The following is a 24,643-nucleotide window of genomic DNA, read 5'->3' as shown; positions in this document are numbered from 1 at the left end:
CTTTGGAAAGGAGTTTCTTATTTTGTTTTCACAGAGGGTGAGAGCTCCGCTCTCCCGGGCAGACGCACACGATGAAGCAAGCCGCCAGGTCAGACATGCTGAATCTTTCCTGGTAAGACTGGAGCTACACAGTTTATTAGAGATGGGTTGATTGGGATATCAGAATTAGCCAGTAAGGGCTAGAGCTAATGGGCCAAGCAGAATGAGCCAAGCAGTGTTTAAAAGAATACAGTTTGTGTGTTGTTATTTCGGGGCATAAGCTAGCCAGGCGGCCAGGGTGCTAGGGACGCAGCCCCGCCGCTCCTATTACTACAGAGAGTAATAGGGTTTGAATGTCCTAAGTTCTACACTATACATGTGGAGTGCTTTCTATACAAACCAGAGACTACAGTCCTCACTAAGCAGGAATTGATACACTGTGAGTTTTCTATTACATTCAGTAAAATCAAGTCTTATTTCATTCCATCATTACTTCTAAGAAAAAGAAATTTCAGAAATACTATTTCAGGGCCAAATTTATTTCTAGTTCAAAAAGTTAATGGGACTTAATAGCAGTGACACTTGGAGATAGACATGCTCTTATTTCTAAGGACTATTACTGTTTGTTTTAGTGACACCACAAAGTTCTAAAAAGTTAGACTAAAAGTAGGGACATGGAAAAGGCTGATGATCAGAGACTTGTTCTTACAGGTCTTTCACTGTAGAGAGAGTAAGTTATGTTTTTTTTTCTTTTCTTAAAGGAAAAAGACATGCTTAATGAATTAAAATATTATGCAGAAAGAGTGTGTAACAGATGGCAAAGCTGAGCAACATTTACTGCAATATTTAACTTGGATTCAGCTGACGCACCCCATTACATTTCATACACAGCATTCTTATTATTGATAACTTGGATACTGCAGATTCTGAATGTGTACAAGTCAGATGGAACCATCGATAATTGTAGAGTTAATTTATAATACAAATCAACTTTACATTCTATCCAAGTGGCAGCATCCTGTGTAAGAGAATGAGCTCCTTTGTATGTGCGCGTTTCTGGTGAAACACAAAAACTCTCAGACTGATAGCAGATATTGGAAAGCTTATTCTTGTAAATGAGCTATACTTTGAAACCTCAAAATAAGCAGTCTGTTCTGTGCTGTGGAATCTTAACTACAGTAAAGGACATGTCAAGAAATAAGCTCCGCTATACTTCAGGAAACCAATAGAAATCACATTTCATGTACACTGAGTTCAAAGAATTAGCCTGTCACATTTGACAGATGCAGCAAACTGCAGTAATTTTTTCTTTAAAGGTAAAGCTGAAATTGATTTGGCAATTAAAAACATGTGCTACTGAAAGAAAATGCCTACCAACAGGAAAACATAAAAGACTATTTATAATCATATTTTTGGTTTTATAGTTTACTGAAATGTGAGGTGCTTTATCAAGATAAAGGATGAGCTCTGTATTTCTTTCTAAATTTTCTTTTTCTTTTACTCCACTTAGAAAAATTTGATCACAGCAGAGAATTACATGAGTGTAGATGTTACAGGATATCTAATGACTAAATTTGTTCAGATAGATACAGCATAACTTGCTTTATATATTAGAAATCTTGCCAGATGTCCTGGCAATGTTCCAACAAGGATGATGACAGTCATTGCACTAATTCTCAGGAACTGCACATAAAGATAATACTGTACAAATCCAGAGTGAATGAAACTCACTTTCAAAGTACATTATCAAAATAAATGCTTGCAAGAGATTCTAACCAGAGAAAATAATCTAGAGAAAAGAAATCAAGAAAACAGCTAGTACTTGTTCTTTTCAAGTTATGGAAGAATTTTTTTTTCAATCTAAAGCATTGATGGGTCATGTAGACAAGCAGAAAGGAGTAAGAAAGCAGATACAGGAGAATGAAAAATTCAATGAAATACATGTATGAAAACCTTGTAAATAAAAATTATTTTAAAAATGAAAAATTGAAAATATATAGCATTTGTACTACAAGCATTTCAGAGCAAATATTTAGATATTTCATATTAGATCTCAAGATCTCAAGCCTCAAGCATAATTTGTCATTTATAGGTAAGGAAATAATATTTTTGCAAAACGGGAAAAGTCACTTAGAATGATCCATCTTTTCATTTTGTGTGTGTGTGTGTGTGTGTGTGTGTGTGTGTGTGTAGTGTGAGAGGCGGAACCCAGGCAAGCACATTACCAGAGATTTACACAGTGTCCCTCAAATACATATACATACATGCATGCCTGCATACATACAGACAGACACACACACACACATGCACACAAACACCTGTACTGTTTTATTAGAGAAACAAATATTCTTTGAAAAAACACAACTAGGCTTATTAGTTCATTGGTATCACATTCATTTGTTTTTGTTTGGTTTTAAATAGTGAGTTTCAAGGAAGTCACTAGATGAAAGCAGTGAGAAGCAAGGGAAGCCACAGATACAGTGATGCTATATGGCTTATTCCTAAATCCTGGCTTTTTTAATGTCTTCAGCTCTGGTCATACTTCCTATCCTGACCTGCATGGATGTGCACATACCCACACACAGATATACACATACTAATTAAAATAAATCTTTTTAAAAAGTACTAATAATGCAACTCTCATAACTTTTTTTATTTCAAACCCAACTCTATCACTAATCAAAAGAGTTGCTACACTTTAACAATTTACAATGTAAAGCTATGGCCTTGCAATCCAAAACCAAATCATTTGGTATTTTAAAAAAGCCATCATTTTAATACCTAAACTGTTCATATGTAGTAGAGTTGGTTTCTCTAGTATAACTAACCCATGGCAGTTGCATTTCATTTTTATTTAAAAAGACTAATCCAGTGTTGTTATAGCCCTCAATTAAGCTGTTTAAATAAAAAAGGTAAATGTTGAAAGAGGAAACCATTGTAGTTAAGCTCTATGTAAACTAGTACTAGGTAAATCTCAAGTGGTTTCAGAGTTCGGTTTGAATAAATACCTAAATCTATTCGAACCTTTTTAGCTGAAAAATTCCAGCTCCCACAGGGTTAGCAGAGCTTTAGGTTTTCCAGTGAATCTGACAAAGTTTTTCAAAAATACCCACTCAATCCCTAGCTAATAGTCAAAGCAACTTCTGGGAGGGGGGAGAAGTTAATAGACTTTCTCAAATATAAAATGTCTTCAGTATTTGGCTCAGTTTGAGAGATTTCCAACTCCAACTTCGAAATTCCACTAGAGATATAATTCTCCTAAGAACACACACAAGCAACTATATGCACAGGAACTGGTACTTAGCATCTAACTGTTGGGACCCTAAGTATCTGGAAATAAACAACAATAAATCTTCATCTATTCAGTGAAATTGTCCCCCTAGGTGCTGGACATGAAACCAAGAACCTCAGGCATGTTAAACAGTTACTGTATTGATGTTCCATATTCCCAGGCATTTCCTGCCATACATGCATATGTATTTGTCTAGTATTTATTTCTTCAACCAGTTAATGATTCCAGGGTAAGGATTACGTTTTTGTAGTTGTTCACTACTGCATATCAGCTCATGCAGAATTTCTTTCTGCCTAGAATGGAGAAGTCCCAGTGTGAAATTCAAGGAACGCGGAAGTATCTGTGTTGACTTTGATGTAAAATGCAAAGAAACAGTGGAAATTATTTCAGTTTCTAAAACACAATTCATCTGATGGTTTTCATAACAGAATATTTCAGAGTAGACTTGATAAAATAGTTTTCCTAAGCTTTGTAAGCAAAGATTGTCATAGCTGCATTACAATAAATACTATAGGGAAATAGAATGTATTATTCAAAAAGATGAGATATTCTGTCCCCAACACACACTTGTGTGTCCGTACTTTTCTAATATTGTAATAGTTCTGACTTACTTTGACCACTAGTTGGCAAGTGGAAAGAAACACCATCCGGTAGATGGAAACAGGGAAGGATGGCAATGACAACCTGCCAAATATGGATGGAACTCTTCACAGCAGTATTCTTGATCATTTGGAACTTAGCCACTACTTTCTGCTACTAAAAGTTCTCATGCCTCACAGCCAAATGGTCAACCTGATGTTTTCATTTTTACTGATAGAGGCTTTGATATGTTGGGACTATACCTTTTCCTAGAACCTTCTTCCAAGTCTTCACTCAGAAAAAAATCTAAGCATGATCTTAACTGTTACTAAAACCATGTATTTGAACACTATGTAGACTGAAAACTTCTGTGGATCAACTAGGTTTCATTACTAAAGAGAATGAATTATCCATAAAAAGATCTGCATTTATCATACTTTTATCCTGTATATTGTTGATTTTGCTTTCTATAGTACGATTTTGAGAGGAAACATGCATGTCACGTTTATGTTTAACTCACATCTCTAATACTTTGTGCATAGTTATATCCAGGCATTACAAAAATAACTAAATATGTGCATGCAAAAAGGAGATGAAATAGCACAAAAGGCAAAATTTGCATGTCAATTATGTATCCATGAATGTCTATGTAGATTTGTTATATGACCTAACATATGCCTCATCATACAATACTTTAATATGTTTAACCAATTCACAACTTTTAACACACTTGATGAGTTTAAACTATCAGAGTCCATAAAATGGAGATTATAAAGTTAAACAGAGACATAGATGTTGAAATAGAGCTCATATGTTGATTATTCATTTTGAATCTTAAATTCTGAGTTTTTCAATCTAATTCAGCTAGGAATGCCCCCTCCCAGTGGTCATGATTAAACCCAGAACTTCATATACACTAGGCAAGTGTTCTACCATTGAGTCATAACCTTGCACTCCCAAATCATCTTTAATATTCATTGAATTGGGAGTTTTGATGAGCTTTGGTTCATTCAACTAATGATGGATATGAAATGAATTGCCAAGTATTTTGAATCATATTTTGGATAATCTATGAGAAGTCATGACAAAATATTTTTAATTATGACCATAATATGTGAGTAGAGGGCAAATCATGCATTGTTTCCTTCAACAGAAATATAGTTTGTCTAACTTTATGCTTGGCCTGAGAATCCAGGAGATGATCATACAAAAATCAACATACTGAACATTTCTTTCAGACAGACAAAATGTCAAAAAGCTTTGAATTTCATTTCTTTACTGCAGTGGTTCAAAAGCACAATATCCTCTGCTTATTAACACTTAATCAAGTATAATGATGCCATATAATTAAACTCACACACTCTGTTTTTATTCTTGTTAGCTCTTAACTGAGTGTTAATTTTTGTCACAGCCTACAGAGTGTTTGCACTACCTTTATCTGCTCCAGTTCTATGGCACATAGTGTATTGCAAGGGACTGCTATAGCTTCTTATTAAATATACGTTGCTTGACTAGTAGAAACACGGAAAGAAACATATTTTTCAATCTAGATAATTGTTAGTATACCAGATTCTTAATTATGTGAGGAGATAGTTAATTAACAAAAAAACCAATATTCATTTTCATTTGTTTTTGGAATGTATTTCCATATAGAGCTGCTGTTCACATGACTCTCTCGGTTTGTTTGATAGTATATTTCTAGCCATATAAAGAAGTTGCAATATTAATTTTCAGCTATGCTCAAAACTGAAGTGCTATGTATAACCAACCAAAAATGAGTCAAGGACTATTTGAAATGGCCTATTGCACTTTTAGGCTACGCAGTTTATATTGATTGTAAACTTGACAGTATTTAGAGACATATAGTAGGAAGAGCTCTAGGCATACCAGTTAGAGATGTCCAAGATCGGGATAATTAAAACAGAAAGATCCACCACAAATATTGGTGGCACAATACCAGGGGCCAGAGTTCAGAATGAAAAAAAAAAAAAGGTGATCTGAGCACAAGTATCCATCTTACATTTTGCTTCTTGAGTACAGGTTTGATAGAACCAATTACCTTGATACTCCCTTCCATGATAAACTACATGCTCGAAACTGTTAGTCAAAACAAACCCTTCTTTTTTCAAGTTGTGTTTATCATATATTTTATCACATAGAAAGTAACTAGTATACTTGTATTATTTTTACTACCAGCTTTATATCTCACATTGCATGATTTCTTGAAAGTAGGAGACATCATCTCATTTTATAAGTATAAGAAAATATAGAATATTATCTTTCATATTGAACAGAACGCTATTCAAATTCAATTGTTTGACTGTTCTTTTATACCAAAGGAAAAGGGTAGAGATATTTTTAAGACTGAAAATCTGGACACTATATGAATATTTTGCTTCTTCCATGCATTTTCAACATTTGGAGGAATGTACCTTATTTCAATTATTGTAAAATAACAAAGCAGACTCTAAATTTAGTATTAATAAAGTGAATAACCTGAACCAGAATGAAGTTTGACAGCTATGCATAGTGACACTTGTCTACAATTTCAACTTTTGTCATGCATAGTGAAGGGGGAGGTCAGCCTGTCAGACTAATTGGTGCAAAAAGAACCATAGACCTTGACTCTAATCAATTCTTTGAGGAAAATAATTTATTCCCATTAATAAAATTATAGGGCAGAATGATAAATGGCATTTCTAAACAATTTTTCAATTTTCCAAATCATTTAAAGACTCATTGCTTTATTTATGCTTGTGTGTGTATGTATCTGTGTATACACATACATGAATATGAAGGTACGTGCATTTGAAGTGTTTTAGGTTCTGGGTCAGACCCATGGTAAATAAATCTAGGTGTCTACTCAGACAACATCAATTTTATAGGTCCAATTCTAATTCACCTTCTAACTGTTGACCTCTAGAAAGTTTGCCTAAAATTCTATTAAAAGTTTCAATGACATGCAGACGTCAGACATGGATATCAAATGTCTTCTCTATGACTCTCCACCTTATTCCCTTGAGACAGAAATTCTACTGAGCCAGAATTAGGCTTCTGTCCAGAAAGCCCCAGTGGTTTTACTGTCTCCACTCCACACAGTGTTAGGGTTAGAAGTGTTACATGGTTAAACATGGGATTTTATACAGGTTTTGGAATTTCAACTCAGGTCCTAATGATGATACAGCAAGTGTACTTATTCACTAAACCATCTTACCCTGCTGAAATTTATTTAACTAAGTAGTTTTATTAATTATTTAAGAATTTTATACAGCCAGGCGGTGGTGGCGCACGCCTTTAATCCCAGCACTCGGGAGGCAAAGGCAGGCGGATCTCTGTGAGTTTGAGACCAGCCTGGTCTACAGAGCTAGTTCCAGGACAGGCTCCAAAGCCATAGAGAAACCCTGTCTCGAAAAACCAAAAAAAAAAAAAAAAAAAGAAGAAGAAGAATTTTATACAGTGTGTCTTGATCATATTCATTCCTATTTCTTCTCCTTAACTCTTCCCGTATCCACCCTTACTTCCTTATCCACAACTTGTTTAAGATTTCAGAAAATCAACAATTTTATGAGTCATAAAATACATACACACACAGACACACACACAATGAGTTTAATTGTAGTAACTCTACACAGAGGATTTTTTTTTCCCTCAGAAGCCAGAGACTGACAAAACCCCAATTACAGGTTTAGGATATCTACTTTCACGTTATTGGTTAGTGGTATCCCAAAGAAAACTCCCTCAAACAAAATAGGTTATTACAGTTCTTGCTTGTTCACCAGAATTTGTTGGTAAGACCCAATTGCTGAGGATAGCACACAAGTTGTTTCTGATTAGGAGGCTTCCTTCCTGCTGGCTAGCTTTCAAAGTCCTAGAAGGTGCATTCAGGTTTCTGGGGGTCATCAAAAGTCTAAGCCAGACATGAAACCTGTGAATTGCAATAGTTACCAGCACAGCCAGATATGACCACAGGTGCAATAATGGCAAAAATATTATAGGGACAACCAACTGCTTTCAGGTTAGATTTAATGTCATTTGTTTTCTAATCATCACCTAATAAAATGAATCTACTACCTATAACATAAAATTTAAAATAAGTGAAAATAATAGGGCTATTCAACAAAAGCTTTTACTTGCTATATAGTCCCCAAGACATATCAGGAACTGATAAACCAATAACTGAACAGTTGTCTCTTACAAGGAAAAATACTGATTTGCCTTTCTAATTATGAAAATAGTATATGTTTGAGAGTTTTCTGTAAGAGTATATTTAAAGAAACATAATATTACTATTATTACATATAAAAACTGTATTTTACTTAACATAATTATAAAAAAATTGATAATATTTCAGTCACTTTTAAGTTAATGTAAAACTAAACAAATTCCTTACTCCATTAACATATCTAACTTATGATACTGTAAATGTGAAAATGGTTTATCTTTGTGTTTATGAATAGATATATGCATATTCTAGTATATGTAAATTATACACACGAATACCCAAGTTAAACTATTTTTTCAAGCTTTTTGTATTATTTCCATATCATATGAATGAATCCTATAGGCAGATTTTTAATTTCTTAAAATGTAGCTTCTAGTGGCACAATGAGAAATTGTCAGGTTGAGGGAACATTAACTCTTTCAGACAAATTAAGTCCCGATTCATGTTCTGAAAAAGATGATTTCCAAGACGAGTCTCCTGTGGCTTGAAAGGGTTTATGCACCCTTTAACCAGCGATATATTCTCTTCTCACCATTACCATCATGCACCAAATGTCTATCAAATTCCCTGGACAATGTTTGAAAAATGGAGTTCATGCTCAGTCTAATTTCAGAATGAATTTCAAATGAGCAAGGCTCATCAAACAGAGAAGTCTTGTGCAAATGGAACTCTCCAAAGCATAGGCTCCATTCAAAGAGTTCCTAAGAATTCAATTTCTATAAAAGTGTTGGCTAAGACATAATTTTACCATAGGCACTTTAAAATCAGAACATAGTATAAGACTAGCATTAGATAGGTACTAGGGTCCTTTCTCTAACATTGTCTATTTTCTTGCCAGAATGTTACATTTCATATCATTATGCACTGAGCTTTAACTTATTTTTTAAAAAAACATAACAAAAATCATTTACTAAACACTTAACTTTCTAGAAAACATCATGTCAGACTTGTTGCCAAATACTTAAAGATGAAAAGGAATGCATACCTCAAAGGTGTTTATGAGCCAGTGTGCAAAGCAGGCATGTGCATAAACAGAGTAAAGGCAAATGAGCAAGTGAAATCAAAGTATTAAAATATTATGAGAACACAAGGGACAAGGGAATTAATTTTGATTGCTATGATTAGGAAAGGCTTTCTGGAAGAGATGGTGTAAGTGAGCAGCTAATTTTTAAATTAGTTTACAATCCTTTCAAAAAGAACAGTTTTTCCCACTTGAGAGAGATTGTAAGACGAAGGCAATAAAACAGCTTCACGGGGAACACGTGGAATTCATTTCAGATTGAAGAACCTCTCTGAACCCAGTGGTGGTATAACTTAATGGTTAGGAACATGTGACTTGATGTCTGAAAGACCAAAATTTGGATCAAATCCTCACTATCATATTTTGCCACTTCCATGATATAACCACATGGCTGATCCATTCTTGTCTTCTCATATTTAAATAAGTTTAATTAAAATAAGTCTAGTAATAGTACTTCACATAAAGGATTTGCCTTGGAGACTGCATACGGCTGACATAACTGTATAACACAGAGAGAGAGAGAGAGAGAGAGAGAGAGAGAGAGAGAGAGAGAGAGAGAGAGAGGAAGGAAGGGTGGTGAAGGGTGGTGAGACTAGAAGGATGAACATTCCTAACCTAAAAATTTGAATGAAATAAGAAGTTATGCAGAATCAGAATCACTTTAAGCATTGATGTGATGCAACAGGCAGAAAATTAAATACCTGATTTCATGGGATAGGTCACAGTTAAAATGCAGGAATATTAAAAATATTCTATGATTTTGCCTTAGACATATCATCAATCTGAAACCAAATTGAACTCACTTAGACTTGGGCCTCATGGCACAATATATCTTATGCATATACAAATATTTTCAAATCTTCAAACTACTGTGAAGCTTTAAACACTGTAGTCTCAACATTTCTTTTATGTCTATTTGTTATTTGCATTTATTCATAAACATAGTGTTAAGTCTCAAAGAAACCTGGGACAAAGGACTCAATTGCCTATTTAACATATCAAAGGGGAAACTGACCAATCTCTCCCAGTCCCTGTTACAGAATTCAGCCTCCTCAGCACTTTTCACCCCCACAGTTACCCTAAACCTCTTTAGCCCAACGTCTTACACTTCCTTTCCCCTTGCTTATCTTCCCTATATAACTTCTTACTAATGTTCTCTCTTGGCCTCTCTTCCTTTCTTGCCCCCTTCCCCTTCTGCCCTCTGTCCTGATCTATTTTACGGTCCCAGTTTAATTTGGACTTCTTCCTCATATCTACAAAAAATGTTTTCCTCAACCATATTCATACAGGATCTCATCCAGCACAGTTTGGCTTTGAACTTACTATGTATCTGAGGGTAACTTTCAGCTTCAGAGTCTCATGATTCCATCTCAGGAATGTTAGTTTCTGCTGTGCAATGTACTGCTCTACAGCCTCCTGCTTGGTAGGCAGTCACTCTATCAACTTGTCTGCATCTCCAGCTCTTAGTCTGAAGCACTTAATTAACTTCATTAGGATACTAATTTGTGATATATACATATACATATATATCATGGTATAATGATTGCTTATCACAATCAGTAAAGAGTTAAAGGACTCTTTATCAAAGCAACTCTGAGTCTGCTTTTTTATCTTAGGCTCTCCTTTAGGCTCTGTGCCCTAGAATAGCTCAGTTTTATTAAGGATTATTTTATGTCACTGTACCAATTCCATTGTTGGTATGTGACCACACTCTTCATGTGGCCAAATACCTCATTCCCACCTTTTATTTCTTAGTACTTCAGCCTGGCTTCTGGTGTAGCCAGAATTTCTATTACCTTCACTTCAATCTTTTACCAAGTCTGTTCTTAATTTCCACTGTGTTCCATCATTACAAATCTCCACTTGCCCTTGTGTACGGGAACTTCAGTTGTACACTCATGGGTTTTTTTCCACTAGTGTAATAGTTCATGAATAAATTTGCCTGTACATTATTTGGCTCTGTTTTCTTTTTTTTGATAATTGCTCCCATCATTACTATTTAGTTGCCATTTCTAATTTTTATTGTGCACATATTACCTCCTATTAATGTTCTAATTTAATTTAAAATCCTCCAGATCACACTGAGCAGCCTAGAGTCCTGTCGCTGGTTGGACAAAGTAATCTACTATGGAACTACACCCTTGAATGAAAAAGAAATAAGAGAGAGAGGAAAGGAAATATGACTGCTTACAGGTATGGAAGAGAAGAGAATTTATTAACGGTATGTGGGAAAGCATAGCCAGAGGCAGGGACAGCTGGGAGAGTTTAGAGAGGACTTGTCCCTGAGCCAGGCCATGTGGGGAGAGGAGGAGGGAAAGGGGAGAGAGAGGACCAGGTGCAGCAGCCAGAAGGCCAAAAGTTACAAAGAGAGCAAGCAACCAAAATGGTTTGATTATATAGCAGAGAGCAACACAGCTCCCTGGGCTGGAAAGTTAGGGGGCAGGGTATGACAGCTATGCCCTGGAACAGGGAGGGACTGATGCAGGAAGAACCTTGAGGCCAGGTCTGCTTTGATATGCTAAACGGGCACCTCAACCATTTGTCCCAGGTTTGAAACTTTATAATCCCCACCTCAAGCGTATTTATTTTTTTTAAGAAGCAATGATAAACTATTTGGATTTTGAAAACAATTTTCTTTTCATGCAAACATTATGTCCATGGGTTTGCCCCTCTACCCCTAAGAGAAAAAAAATTCGATACATTCTCTTATTCAAGCTGTTAAATGAAACAAAAAAATTCTTAGTTTGAATTTCCTAATTTTTTTTTTCATTTTGGACAGAGTCAGCTGTGGTAACACTTTCTCTAAAAAGCCTGAAATTCTGCAATGTCCAATCATTAAAAAAGAAAAAAAAGAATCCTTGTTCTTTGTTTATGTTTTGTCAATTCCATATGGCATTTGCTTTACAAAGAATGGATTGTCTTCCCACTTAAAACCTATTATTGGCTTGTGCTAAAAGTCTACTATGTACGATGTGATACTTCTGGCTGAATTATAACTAAATTTTCCATCGATTTTAAAATATTCTCCTAATAGAGAAGAGTGTAATAAAAATGAACATAATGAAGTCGCTGTGGTGACCCCAAATCTGTTCTGAATTGTCTGCAAAGGACAATGTGCTTCCTCAGGAACTTGATTTGTAACTGCTTCAAATGACTCTCCCTCACACCATGAGGAAATCCCAGGTGTTGATAGTTAGTTGACAGGGTGTTAATGTCATTAACATTCTGTCAGCTCTTCTTGTCAATGTGTTAATGGTGCTCCTGCTGCTCAGTCACTCTCGGTTCTCCAGTCGGGGAAATGATTTAGCTAACAGTCAATCAAAAAGCTAAATTGATTTTGGGCCAGAGACAGCCTTGCCATTGACAAAATCTCTGTGAGTACATGTGGTAAGAAATTTGTCAACAGAGTATAAGCAGTAAGGTCAACACTGAGATTAATGTGCCTTGTTAGACGTGGATGTCTAACACAGCACAGACATAAAAGTAGAAGAAAGCAGGGCATGGTGGTACACAGGTTTAATCCCAGCACTCTAGAGGCAGAAGCAGGCAGATCTCTGTGATTTGGAGGTCAGCCTGGTCTAGGTAGAGTGGTTCAGGCAGGACAGGGCTATGAGACACTGTCTCAAAAACAAGCAGTTTGACTAAAAGTACAAACATCTCTTTTTTTAGGAATGAGTTTCTTTCCTGTCTGAAAAAGCCTGGCACAGTAACTAAAATAATTCTTTCTTGAGAGCCCGAGAAGGAAAAAAGGCAGAAAAGGAGGTGATGAGAGCAAATACCATGTATCAGGTCTCAGAGCACATTACCACAGAGCAGGATGCTTTAGGAAGCCATTGTGACCTGAAGGAAAATAGGCCACAGAAATGAGATCTTTTAGCCTTTCTACTGACTTAGCCCAAGGATGCAGATCAGTGAAAGTAAAATTTACCTCCCTCAACCTATAAAAACAAGGAAGGTTAATGGCGTTTGCCTTCATCACAGGTGAAAGTTGTCTATCTTGCTTCATAGTGTATCTTGAGTAGGGGCTATCAATGGATACACACGAAAGAATCTTGTTAAGCCTCCCCTCCCTATACATGATTAACAGCATTTCATACCACTTTTATCTAATCACTTTTCTCTAGAACTAGGCACTGCTTTCAGCAGACAGTATGTAAATGGACATTTCCTCTGGAGCCTTCTTGTATGGAAGGCTCCTTTGACACATAAAGCAGTTAAACAAATTTCTCATGTACTTCTCTTGTTAATCTGTCTTTGGTTACAGTTGTCAACCATCAATCAAATCACAGGTATGCAAAAATTATTTAGGTTTTCTTTTCTAAACACAGAAACAAAACAAACAACCCAACTCTTCCACAATTACAGTGCTGGCCAAGGTTACAATGTTGCACATAGTATCAACGACACCACAGGTCTTGGAAGAAAAGGCCTAGGATTGGCAAATTCATTCTCAGAGCACTATCTCATGTCTCTCAACCATGGGTTAGTGTTTTTTTTTTTTTTTTTTTTTTTTTTTGTTTTTCGAGACAGGGTTTCTCTGTGGCTTTGGAGCCTGTCCTGGCACTAGCTTTGTAGACCAGGCTGGTCTCGAACTCACAGATGGGTTAGTTTTCAAAGAATAGTTAGGAGGCTATGATTCTGAACCACAGGTCACCAGTATCCTCAGTAGGCTTCAAATGCAGACACAGACCTTCTGGTAACTTTAAAAGATGAAGAGAGAGGACCTTTGAAATGAATTAAGAATGTGGGATGACGGAAAGTAACTTTATGAGTTATTGAAGTTATCCTGACATAACTGTAGATACATACATAGCTATAGCTAATTTTATCAGTAGAGATAGAAGTCATTCCTCATTTAATAAACAAGCACTTTTAAAATACCAAATATATAAAATTAGGTTATCTGACAAATAGTAAACACTCAACAATGAGAGTTAATTATCAACAGTAATTATTTATGAGTTTTTATCCCTAATCTTAAGAAGCTATCTTCAGTTGGTGCCTGCTTACAGAGAAAAATTTGTCTTCTCCAATGTTGTCTTGTGGTGATGTTTTGTTTGTGCTATAACAAGTAAAGCTTATCTGAGGATCATAGTGTGGAGTAAGCCACTAGTTAGTCATAGAGGCAAGGCAGTGTGGTACACACCTTTAATCCCAGCAAGGGGGGGGGGGGAGACAGAGGCAGCTACAGGAGTTCAAGGCCATCCTGGGCAACACTAGGTCGATTCAGTCTCAAAGAGAAACAGCCAGGCGGTGGTGACTCACACCTTTAATCCTGGTACTTGTGAGTCACATGCCTTTAATCCCAATATTAGGGAGGTAGAGACAGGAAAGTATAGGACTGGGCAGAGAGAGGAATATAATAAATTGGGAGGAGACAGAAGCTCATCATATTCAGTCTGAGGACTTGCAGAGACAGGATATCCCATTTGGTCTGAGGAGGTAAGAACTAGTGGCTGGCTGCTCTGCTTCTCTGATCTTTTGACATCTACCCCTATATCTGACATGGGGATTTTATTATTAAAATCAATTAGAATTTGTGCTACACTTCAAGATAGGTCACATATCCAGAATTAGATGGCCAAAACAAAACAAACTCAAGGGTATTTTTGTAGACCTTTCGTTTCATGTTGCTTTGTTCCATCATTTTTTTTTTTTTGTCTTACTGGCCTCTTGCTTATATAATTTGGTTTTCAATTTTGTGTTTTTGTGGGGTGTTTTGTGTGTTTGCATGTTTGTGTTTATTGTTTGTTTTTTAAAGAGAGAGAAAGAAAGGTTATGGAGTTGGGTGGGTAGGGAAGTAGAGAGGATCTGGGAAAAGCTGGTGGAAGAGAAAAGCCTAATCAGAACATTGGATGACAAAAATTGTTTTTGAATATAAAACAGCAAAAAACAGAACAAAAAAACAAAACCAACTAACCAATCCAAAATCAAAACAAAACCACACTATTCAATGATTTTTTAAAAAGAAAAATCTAAATAAAATCCTAGCAACCTATTTATTTCAACTCCCAGCCATATAGGACTTGGTTAACATGCAAGTATCTTAGAGCTAGATCCCCCAAACACACAAACAAACAAACAAACAACAACAACAAAACTTCCAAGACTAGGGGTGTGATGAACGTGTTAGCATTGAAGAATAAATATTTTCATGAGATGATTGTTCAATTTTATGGTTATATATAAATGTGCACGCTGAATCTATTTATTTTCCTTTTTTGGAGACTCATGCAGCTTATTCTGGTCTTGACATCCTGATACTCTTTCTATCACCTTCCAACTGCTAGGATTACAGATGTGGACACTGTGATTGGCTCTTTGTTTATAACCCATAAAATTAATTTCATTTGTATTGTTCTTCTCATTTTTGGGATGTAGAAAATTCTACCCCAAATATGGCAGCTTTTCATTATTTAAGTCTTCCACAAGAAAATATCTAAGATTCAGCAATTCATAAGTGATAGAAATTTCTCATAGTTCTGGAGGCAAAGAATCCAGGACAAAGACACCAACAAATTAATTTCTGGTGGTAATGTTTTATGCCTTACTGCTGTGTCCTCCTATGGCAGAGTCATAAAAGAACAAAATGGCCTGTGTATGTGTGTGTGTGTGGGGGGGGAATCTGCTGGGTTTTTTCTCTAGTGATTTTATGAGGAACAAATTTCACACACCAAAGAAGAGTTCTTATTCTTACAACTAATCGCTTTCAAAAGGCACCACTGCTCTATACTGTTACACTGCAGATCATGTGTCAACAGAAACTATGAAAGGGACACAGATATGCAGGCCATGGCAAGAGGAATAATGAGAGGTATAAACTGAAGGAGAATGAGGTAAACTCAGAGGACAGAACCTTCTGAAGTAGGTCACAAAACTCTAATTGCCTAACTCTTCATCTCAGCAGCTGGTCATAAAGAAGTGACAACAATCATTCTCCTTGTCTTCCCTAGTCCTCTGACATGTGACAGGTGTCTGCCTTCTACTTAGAGATAAGCAATGTTATGAAAAGAAGGCAAGAAGTATCTAAACAAACATCTTGCTAGATCATTTCTCATCCCTCCAATTAATTACGGTTGGATCACATCCTTTCAACTTCAATTTGCACTTCTATGTAACTGTCCATAAAAAAGCCAGTTCTCCCCTGTTTTTTTTTTCCAGAGTGTTCCCACCTGTAGCAGGTAATACATTTATTAACTTTATAGATCCTCTTTTAGTCTGTCTTTTTATAGGCATATTAAGTCATGCATTGTATAATGGGAGAGAAAAGAGATTTTTTTCTTCCCTACACTGTTTTATTCTGAGTCAGAAATAAACAATTTAGATAGGAAAGGAGAAACAAAGGTGACATTCTTGTTTAGAAAGCTGTTGGCTTCCAGAAGCTAGAAGTAGGGCAACTACATTTACAGGAGAACATTTCCTTTAAAATGTCTTATGATATAGCTCAGGTTGGACTGGAACTAATGGTAATACTCCCGCTACAGTCCTAAAACCACTTGGATTTCAAGCTTGGATCACCACACCGGTATCTTGAGGTCTATCTATTTTTCTAGCTTTAAACAAAACAAAAAATTATTTTAGAATATATGGATCATAACTTCTAAAATTGACCATACGTTTTTTAAATGTAAGATCTAAAACAATAGTTTAATGCTACTTAAATTCTTGATAATATTTATATGGAGAATTCTTTAGAAATAATAGTAAGGAAATCTTACTATTTCATAACAATATTATTCTAGATGGGGAAAGTCAAAGAAGGGGTTTGGATTCCCTAATTTCCAATGACTTTACAAACAATTACTGAGTGTCTTGAGTATGCTGGGTGGTAGATATTTGATAGGTACATATAATCTCTGGTAAAGGAACAGTATATAGAAAGACTATAAATGCCAGGCTGCCAGCACATTAAGGTTGAGCTACCAATTGTGTACATTGCAGTAATCAATGGACTGACAATGTCTAGATATATTAAGCATTGAATTAATGTTGTGAAAGAGTCACGGTGAGGATGAGGTGGTTGGACATAGCCTGACTTGGTGATCTACTAAAGATTCAACTCACATGTTCAGCAGCCATCCTTATAGTGCTGTTACTATTTACAGAGGCCATAGACATGGGAGTGCTGTCCCTGTCCATTTTTTTTTTATTCCAACTTCTTACAGAAAGATTACATTTAGTTAGGTAAAGTACTGCCATATTTGAGCTGTAGTTACTTAAAGGGTCAGTGATCTGAAACAAAACTATTGGCAGATGACAGAACCATGCAGAGTCCTATATCACTCATGGGAACATGGTATTCATTGTAAAACAGAATACAGAGGCCAGAGATATGGCTCAGTGATTATGAGAATTGGATATTCTTCCAAAGGACTTGAGTTAGGTTCTAATGTCCTGTGTCAGCCATGTTTTTCATCTCTTTGATCACTGGACAGAAAAGTACCAGAAATACTCAAAATACAGCATACATGTGACCTTTTTGCATTTTGCTTGTGTCTTTTTAGAAGAGTGAACTTCTCCCTAAGCACTGCTGCAGAGTTCTGAACAAGACTAATCTGAGCAATAATTTCACTAGTATAATTTATTTATTCAAAATTTCTAGCACACTAATATCCTCCTTTTCTGTAAAAAATTACCATATTTTTCTTGATATGAACTGCAAGGTGAGAGTCCTATACATCTTACTACATGTCCAATCCCCTTGTGGACGAAAAGTCACACTTGAGTAGCACTTAAATGAGAATAGTTGTTCATCTGTAACATACAGATATAGAAAGCTGTGGATTTCAGAGAAATAAAATAGAGAGTCCAGGCCAAGCTCCTGAGGTTTTGAAATTTGTTTCTTCCTTCCTTCCTCTCTCCCTCCTTCCCTCCCTCCCTTCCTTTCTCCTTCTTTCTTTTCCAAAATGAGCAACATGTTGCATGCTGTTTTAGGGACATAAGCCAATTTTAAAAGAAAATACTCCATAGAACAAGGAGATCTCAAACTGACTTTAAAATATATGAGAAAAGAGTCAAAATTAAAAAGTAAAAAAGGTATGCTTCCGGCCAATGGACAATATGACATATTTGAAATAAAAATAACTCTAATCACCAATGAAGCAAAAGGTTCATATTAAGTATTCCAATGTGGCCATTTATATAACCCAAGGCTAGACAAGGACTTCCTGCTTGTAACGGTTCACTAATTTGCCCATCCAATATCCCTATTAACAAATATAGCATCATTAAAGGACCACACATCACTACTTTATGAGGCAAAAAGTAAGAGTGGAAAATAAATTTTTATATAAATGCCAAGTACTAGTCTTAAGTAATTTTTAGGCTTAGCACCATAATGCCTAAGTTGGTTAGGAAAGAAACACAGGAGAGGAGAAAAAGGCGATAGATTTAACCTTGAAAGAAGGTGACTGCCATACAGTTCTTGAAGGAATTTACTTATTATCTGATAAAGAAATTGCAGTATTTATTCCCTCTAGAGATATAAACTAGTGAATCAATCTGCAGTTCAAGATACTTATTTAAACCCAGAGGAGGAGGATATAGCTTTTACTTCTGAAAATCCAGAATAAAAAAAAAAGCTCTGAATGTAGTTTATCTTCAAACAACAGCTTGAACATTAAACAATTCAAACTAAATGTAGTTTCTCAATTCTCCTTTAAAATTCATATATACATACACATAATTTACCAGTATATTGTACGTAAACTATGAATTTCCTAAGTGTCTGTGTAGCAAGTTATATTTACTCTTTCTTTCTTTCTTTCTTTCTTTCTTTCTTTCTTTCTTTCTTTTTTTCTTTCTTTCTTTCTTTCTTCCTTTCTTTCTTCCTTTCTTTCTTCTAGTTACAAGTCAATCTGTTTCTCTTTCCATTTATACGTCTATTCATTTAGTTTTCAGTCTACCGATATTAGTCATCCTGTCATCGCTTCTCAGAATGCATGTATATCCTCAGATATACATGAGGCAAGTGAACACACCTCAAAAAGAGAAAAAAATATAAACCCTCCCCCCAAAATTATTTTCTCATGATGATTCTGTCCTTAAGCATTTGACTACAAAAGAGGATTATTTGCTTTGTTCTTTCAGGTATAATCAGACATCCTAAGACTTACCTTGCATATCTTGTGGGCTTTCAAATAAAATTTGTCTTTGAGAAATGGCAATTTTTTCTGATCTAATTGTTCCCTTGCTTACTATACCAGGTTCAAAACATTGTGAAATAAAATTTATGTTGCTAATATAAAAATCAGCTCAGCTTACACACAAATTCATCTGCTGTTGTAGACTAGTACAACTAACCACACACAAAATCGATTAATAGACAGCTACCAGATAAACACATAAACAAATGCTTAAATAAAGGATATCATCATCTTTTCCACAAACTTATCATGGTGACTTTCTGCTTTGGGGAAATTCTTGATGTCACGCTCCAGATGAAGAATGTTTTGTTCCATCGCTGCAAGGTTGCTCTTGAGAATTTGAGCTGAAACTAAAGAACAATGTGCAAAGTGTTTAGCATCTAATACTAGATATTCTACTAAACAACTAAAAACACTATCTGCTAAAGGATTTTTTTAAATGTGGAGAATTGTTCCATAAAGTCACTTCACATTTTTCTGAATTACGGCTCATAAAAATTCTAGTCTCCATGAAGTAAATGAAAATGTGTAATATAATATACCAAATCATCATATTTAATATGGGAATGTCACAATTTTACTCAGCCATTAGTTCAGATGAACCCATTCCTATTTAAATTTATTGATGGAACACCTAATATCTCATTCTTTAAAATTTAAATTGAAGATTAAAGAGAAATTAAGGTTCAAAGAGAACTTATCTTATTAATGCATGTCCTTGGTTATATAAATGATTTAAGGTTAAATTATATAAAAGAATGAAATGTTTGCTTATTTGGAAAACCCTTAGTTTTATAAACCAACACCTGTGGTAAAAATTCCCATCTTTAAGATCTGATACTTAAGAGAGCTATGTAAAGTTACTGTTAATATGGAAGGTAAGTTTAAAGCAAACCATATGCACAAACATCCACATCCACAAAGGTCCAGCATGCCCTCAAATACTATCATTAGTCACTTTAATTACCCCTAATATTCTCTGCTCTTTTCCTTTTCTCTCATTGACAACTAATAATTTTATGTATTGTATCCCAAACTCTTCCTAAATACAGGTACATTCTCTGGATCTCTCATGGTGCCGTCATTTCTGGAGTAAACTAAAAAAAGAAGAAAAAAAAATCTTATAACAATTTTCTACTATATTACTATATGACTTTGAACTGATTTTGTACAGAGCTACTTGCATCTTCCAGTACCGACAGAATCTGAGGAAATTCTAGTTGAGGAGACAAGGGAATAATAGTTACAACTTGATACGTGGCCTATGACACTGGTTTTTAAATCCATACCTCTAAAACACTGTTTCCACTAAAGAATATGAAATACACAAAAAGAAAAACAGTTTTTATTCTAGTAAATTTTGTCTGTTTTAGAGATACATTAGAATCATAATGAAAAATTTAAGAGACTGACTAAATTTACCCTCTGGCAAAATTCAGATTATTGTGATCCAAATTCATCACCCTGACAAGTTTACCTTTATAATTCAACAAGGAGAAATCAACTTAATATACATGGAAGTTCAAGAGACTGAAAATCAAATACTAACACTGAAGATTATTTTTTATATTAAATTGTCAGTATAAATAGTTCTGTCCAATATAGTTCTTTTTGTATAGCTCTGGGAAGTTGGAAAGTATTCCTTATTAGAGAAGTTGAAGAACTGTTCTGCCTTGCCAAAACAAAGATGGGTTTATTGAAAAGCAAACCATTCTAATTTTAAAACTAAATTCTTATCATATGTTCTTACTCTCTAGTCTCCCCAACTATTCAAAGATTTCTCTTTTCCCATTCTAAGAGATTCCTGGAAAAAAGAAAATATGTGAAATTGACTAGGTATTGAGTCACCTGGGTTACAAGAACATGGTGTGTGTGTTAAGACATAGTAGTCTAATATATGGTAGTGACAGGTACCCTCTTTGGAAGCAGAGTTAAGGAACATTATGATCTTTGAAGAGGAACAGAGGGAGGAAAAATAGCCCTCCACTCCCAATGTATTACACTGTGCACAGACATTTTCTTTGTTCTTCCACTCACATATCTTTACAATACTCCGTTTTTCACCAAATCAGCTAAAAGCCAAAGTTGAGGTTTAGGTTATTAATTCTCTTAGGAAAGCTTCCATGTAATACAAAATCTCAATAAATTTGCAATGCTTTGTTAACATATATTTTCTTATTGAACTTTGAATAAACCAATATTTTAAAGTGTCCTTACCAATTTACATGTCATCCTCAATTTTACATAAATTTGTCCAGTTCTGTTCTCTAAATTCTCTGCAATTCATTGTCATCGTCTACGTCGCTCCTTAATTTGTCTTATAATTTTCTTAAATCTTGAGCCATGGCTGGGGTTTAGAACCTATATTATTGGCATGCTGAGTACTGGGACCTCAGGAGACTGAAAGGCTTCAGAAACAACAACTTTTTGATCTCTTATCCTGACATCTCCAGAATGACAGTTACTGAATCTGTTTTTTCTCTTTCCAATGTAACTATCTCATAGAAAGTAGAAATCTTCTTCCCCCAAACAAGTCATATTATCTAGAAAGGTCTTTCTCTTGTATCTTGAAGAGCTTTATTTGGGAGGAGTGATGCTTCATATGTGGGAGGAAGGATTGCTATACAAGAAGTCTATCAGATGCTTGGAAAGTCTTGATGTGTTGCCCCCTCCATTTTATTAGCATTATATTTTACAAATGACACTTCTATATGGGCCTTTGTTCATAAAGGTTCCCATGTCTTACACAGTGCTAATTACATAAGCTATGCTTTCCTTTTGTTAACCTATCTTGTATATATAGGTGTTGATCATTATTACTCTTATAATGAATGGTCTAAAGTCTTACCTCATTTTACCCCCATGTAAGATGGAAAGGTAAGACAAATTCTTAAGTCTTTGCTTTTCTTTTTGTATTTACCCCTGTACTTTATACATAGTGCTCAATAAACGATTATTGAATATGCATATTTTAAGAAATACTGTTTTATATTTATATTTATCCCCATTTCTGTAGCTAAGATCGTAGCAGAGGTTATACATGATAATGATTGGCAGTTAATATATCAACTACTATACAACCATAAAAAAGGCAGAATTGAAATCTGCCTTTAAATAAACATAAGGCAGAGGGCTGCAGGACATACTTAGACAATGGTAAAGCCAGAAAAAAGAGAAAAGAAAAGTAATGGAAAACTCTATTGGTTTGTCTGTACTACATTTGTAATGAATTATTAGTATTGTAACCAAAAAATAGGATAAAATGCTTGAGACATAACCTACCTTACATGAAAATGTAAGCATTTGTAGCATTACATAACATATTTTTCTTTACATTGAGGAAAATTATTTAGAATTTGACTTAGGAAATCATACTAAAGGGAAATCAGAAAAAGGTCATTTATATAGTCAATGTCCCTGTAAAACAGAACTTATGACAGTTTACTTATTACTGTTTTATTGAGTTTAGAGGTGAAAGTGGATAATTCCAGAGAAATAGGCATTGAAGAATAAAAGGAAGAAAGCAAATATAAGAGGGTTAAGTTATAGGTCTGGCCATAGCTTTACAACAACTACAGCTTGCTGCTTAGTGTCTCAGAGTCTTTCCATTACTCATAATTTTATGAGCATGAGACCTACACCATCCCTTGGTATGCTTAAAAGACCACTGGATTTGTTTAATGTTTTGATGCTAATATTTTTGAAAATATTGTTTCAGTTCCATCCCACATTGCCATTTTCACTTTGGGTTTTTTACAAATTATATAGTTGATCTCTACCTCCATATGAAACAAAAGAAGAGTGGGCTGGAGGAATACCCATTTCACCACATGCTGCCAACTGTATTTATTAAATGACTTCTTGGCCTATTAGCTCTAACTTATTTTTGGCTAGCTCTTACATTAAATTAACCCATCTACATTAATCTGTGTATCACCGCAAGGTGTGGTTTACCGGGTAAAGTTCTGGCGTCTGTCTTTGGCTGAGCTATATGACTTTTCCCTGACTCTACCATCTTTCTCCCAGCATTAGTTTCCAGTTTAGGTTCCCCCACCTTGTTCTGTTGTACCTTTCTCTGCTATAGGCTCAAAGCAGTTCCTGTATTAACCAATGGTACTCAAAGCCTACAGGGGGTATCCCACATAAATCTGGAATTCTCAGTTTTCAACAGCAAATTGAAAGCTAATGTTTGTTAAATGACGAAAAAAAAAAAGTTTCCAAAAGTATTAACGGACTTCTTTGGCCTGGGTTCAGAGTTGTGCCTGTGTTTATGCTACCAAAAGGTTACCTAGCAAATCTATGGTATACACATACTAGATTCAAAATACAGTATTCCTTATAACCTAAGTGGCTTGGTTAGTTTGGGATATTTTTGACAATTTATAACATTAATTTTTAATAACTTACCCAAATCAGCATACTTAATCTCTCACTTATTAGTCCTAATATTGCTTTGTGAAACAGTAATCAAGTCTACTACTCTTGACTTGCAGGAAAAGTATTGGTTAGAACTTCTCAGTCAAGTCAAGCTATAACCCACTTCTTCAACTAAATCTTCTCAAGGGACACAATTCCTTATATATGCCATTATCCTCCCCTCTATAGCCTACCTCCCAGCATAAAAATTCTACTATACATATGATACTAAGAATTAAACAATGCAGTCATAATCTAAGAAAATAAGAAGGTACCTCCCTTACCTCTTATCCTTACTGTACTCCGAATTAATTTAATATTAGTATTCTTTCTAATCAAGAGAACTAAACTTAATTTGTGCTTTGGGTACATAGATTTCACAAAGTACATGGACATTTATATCTGGGAAGCAATTATAATTACAGCATGTAATAATCAAATTGTTAGAAAAATACAGAAGTTCAAATTTAAAGAGTATTTTTGGAAACTAAGACATGTACAATAGTCCCTGGGGACATTTAAAGGTTACGTTGTCTTCCTAGAGTTTTATAAAGATATTGCACAAATCCAAAGGTGTTAAAAAAAATGATCATGGATTTATCTGCTGAATTACTTGCCAGGAACACACTGCTGTAATCTTAAGAGTTAAGAGTTGGAGTCAATGAGATTGCTCAATGGGTAAATGTTTGCCACACTCACATGACAACCTGGGTTCAATTCCTGGAAGCTACATAAAAAGCTAGATGAGAAAGCAGAAATTCCAGATTGTAATCCCCACAATTACCCATGGCAAAACAGGAGAATCATTAAAACTTTGCAAGCAAGATAAGCCAGAAGTTGGTAAGTAAACTAAGCCTGAAGATTGCTGCAAAGCAACACAAATGGGAGACTGCCTCCAAAAAGGTGGAAATAGGAAACCTACTCCCAAAAGTCAAGGGTACAATACACACACACACACACACACACACAAACTCAAACACACACACACA

General features: G+C 35.2%; 1 protein-coding gene across 3 annotated transcripts in view; it reads right to left on the bottom strand.

The window, feature by feature from the left end:
- Diaph2 (diaphanous related formin 2) overlaps window positions 1–24,643 on the bottom strand; it is a 793,576-nt gene that overhangs the window by 292,208 nt on the left and 476,725 nt on the right. For all 3 annotated transcript variants that reach the window (XM_026784823.1, XM_026784824.1, XM_005358668.3), the window contains one exon: window positions 19,464–19,588. In XM_026784823.1, coding sequence (XP_026640624.1) covers window positions 19,464–19,588 — 125 coding nt within the window. The remainder of the gene's footprint in view (window positions 1–19,463; window positions 19,589–24,643) is intronic.

The sequence above is a fragment of the Microtus ochrogaster genome, chromosome X (assembly GCF_000317375.1).
Source record: "Microtus ochrogaster isolate Prairie Vole_2 chromosome X, MicOch1.0, whole genome shotgun sequence".
Classification (NCBI taxonomy): domain Eukaryota; kingdom Metazoa; phylum Chordata; class Mammalia; order Rodentia; family Cricetidae; genus Microtus; species Microtus ochrogaster.
Note: the sequence above shows the minus strand (reverse complement) of the source record. Positions and strands in the feature narration are given on the sequence as shown.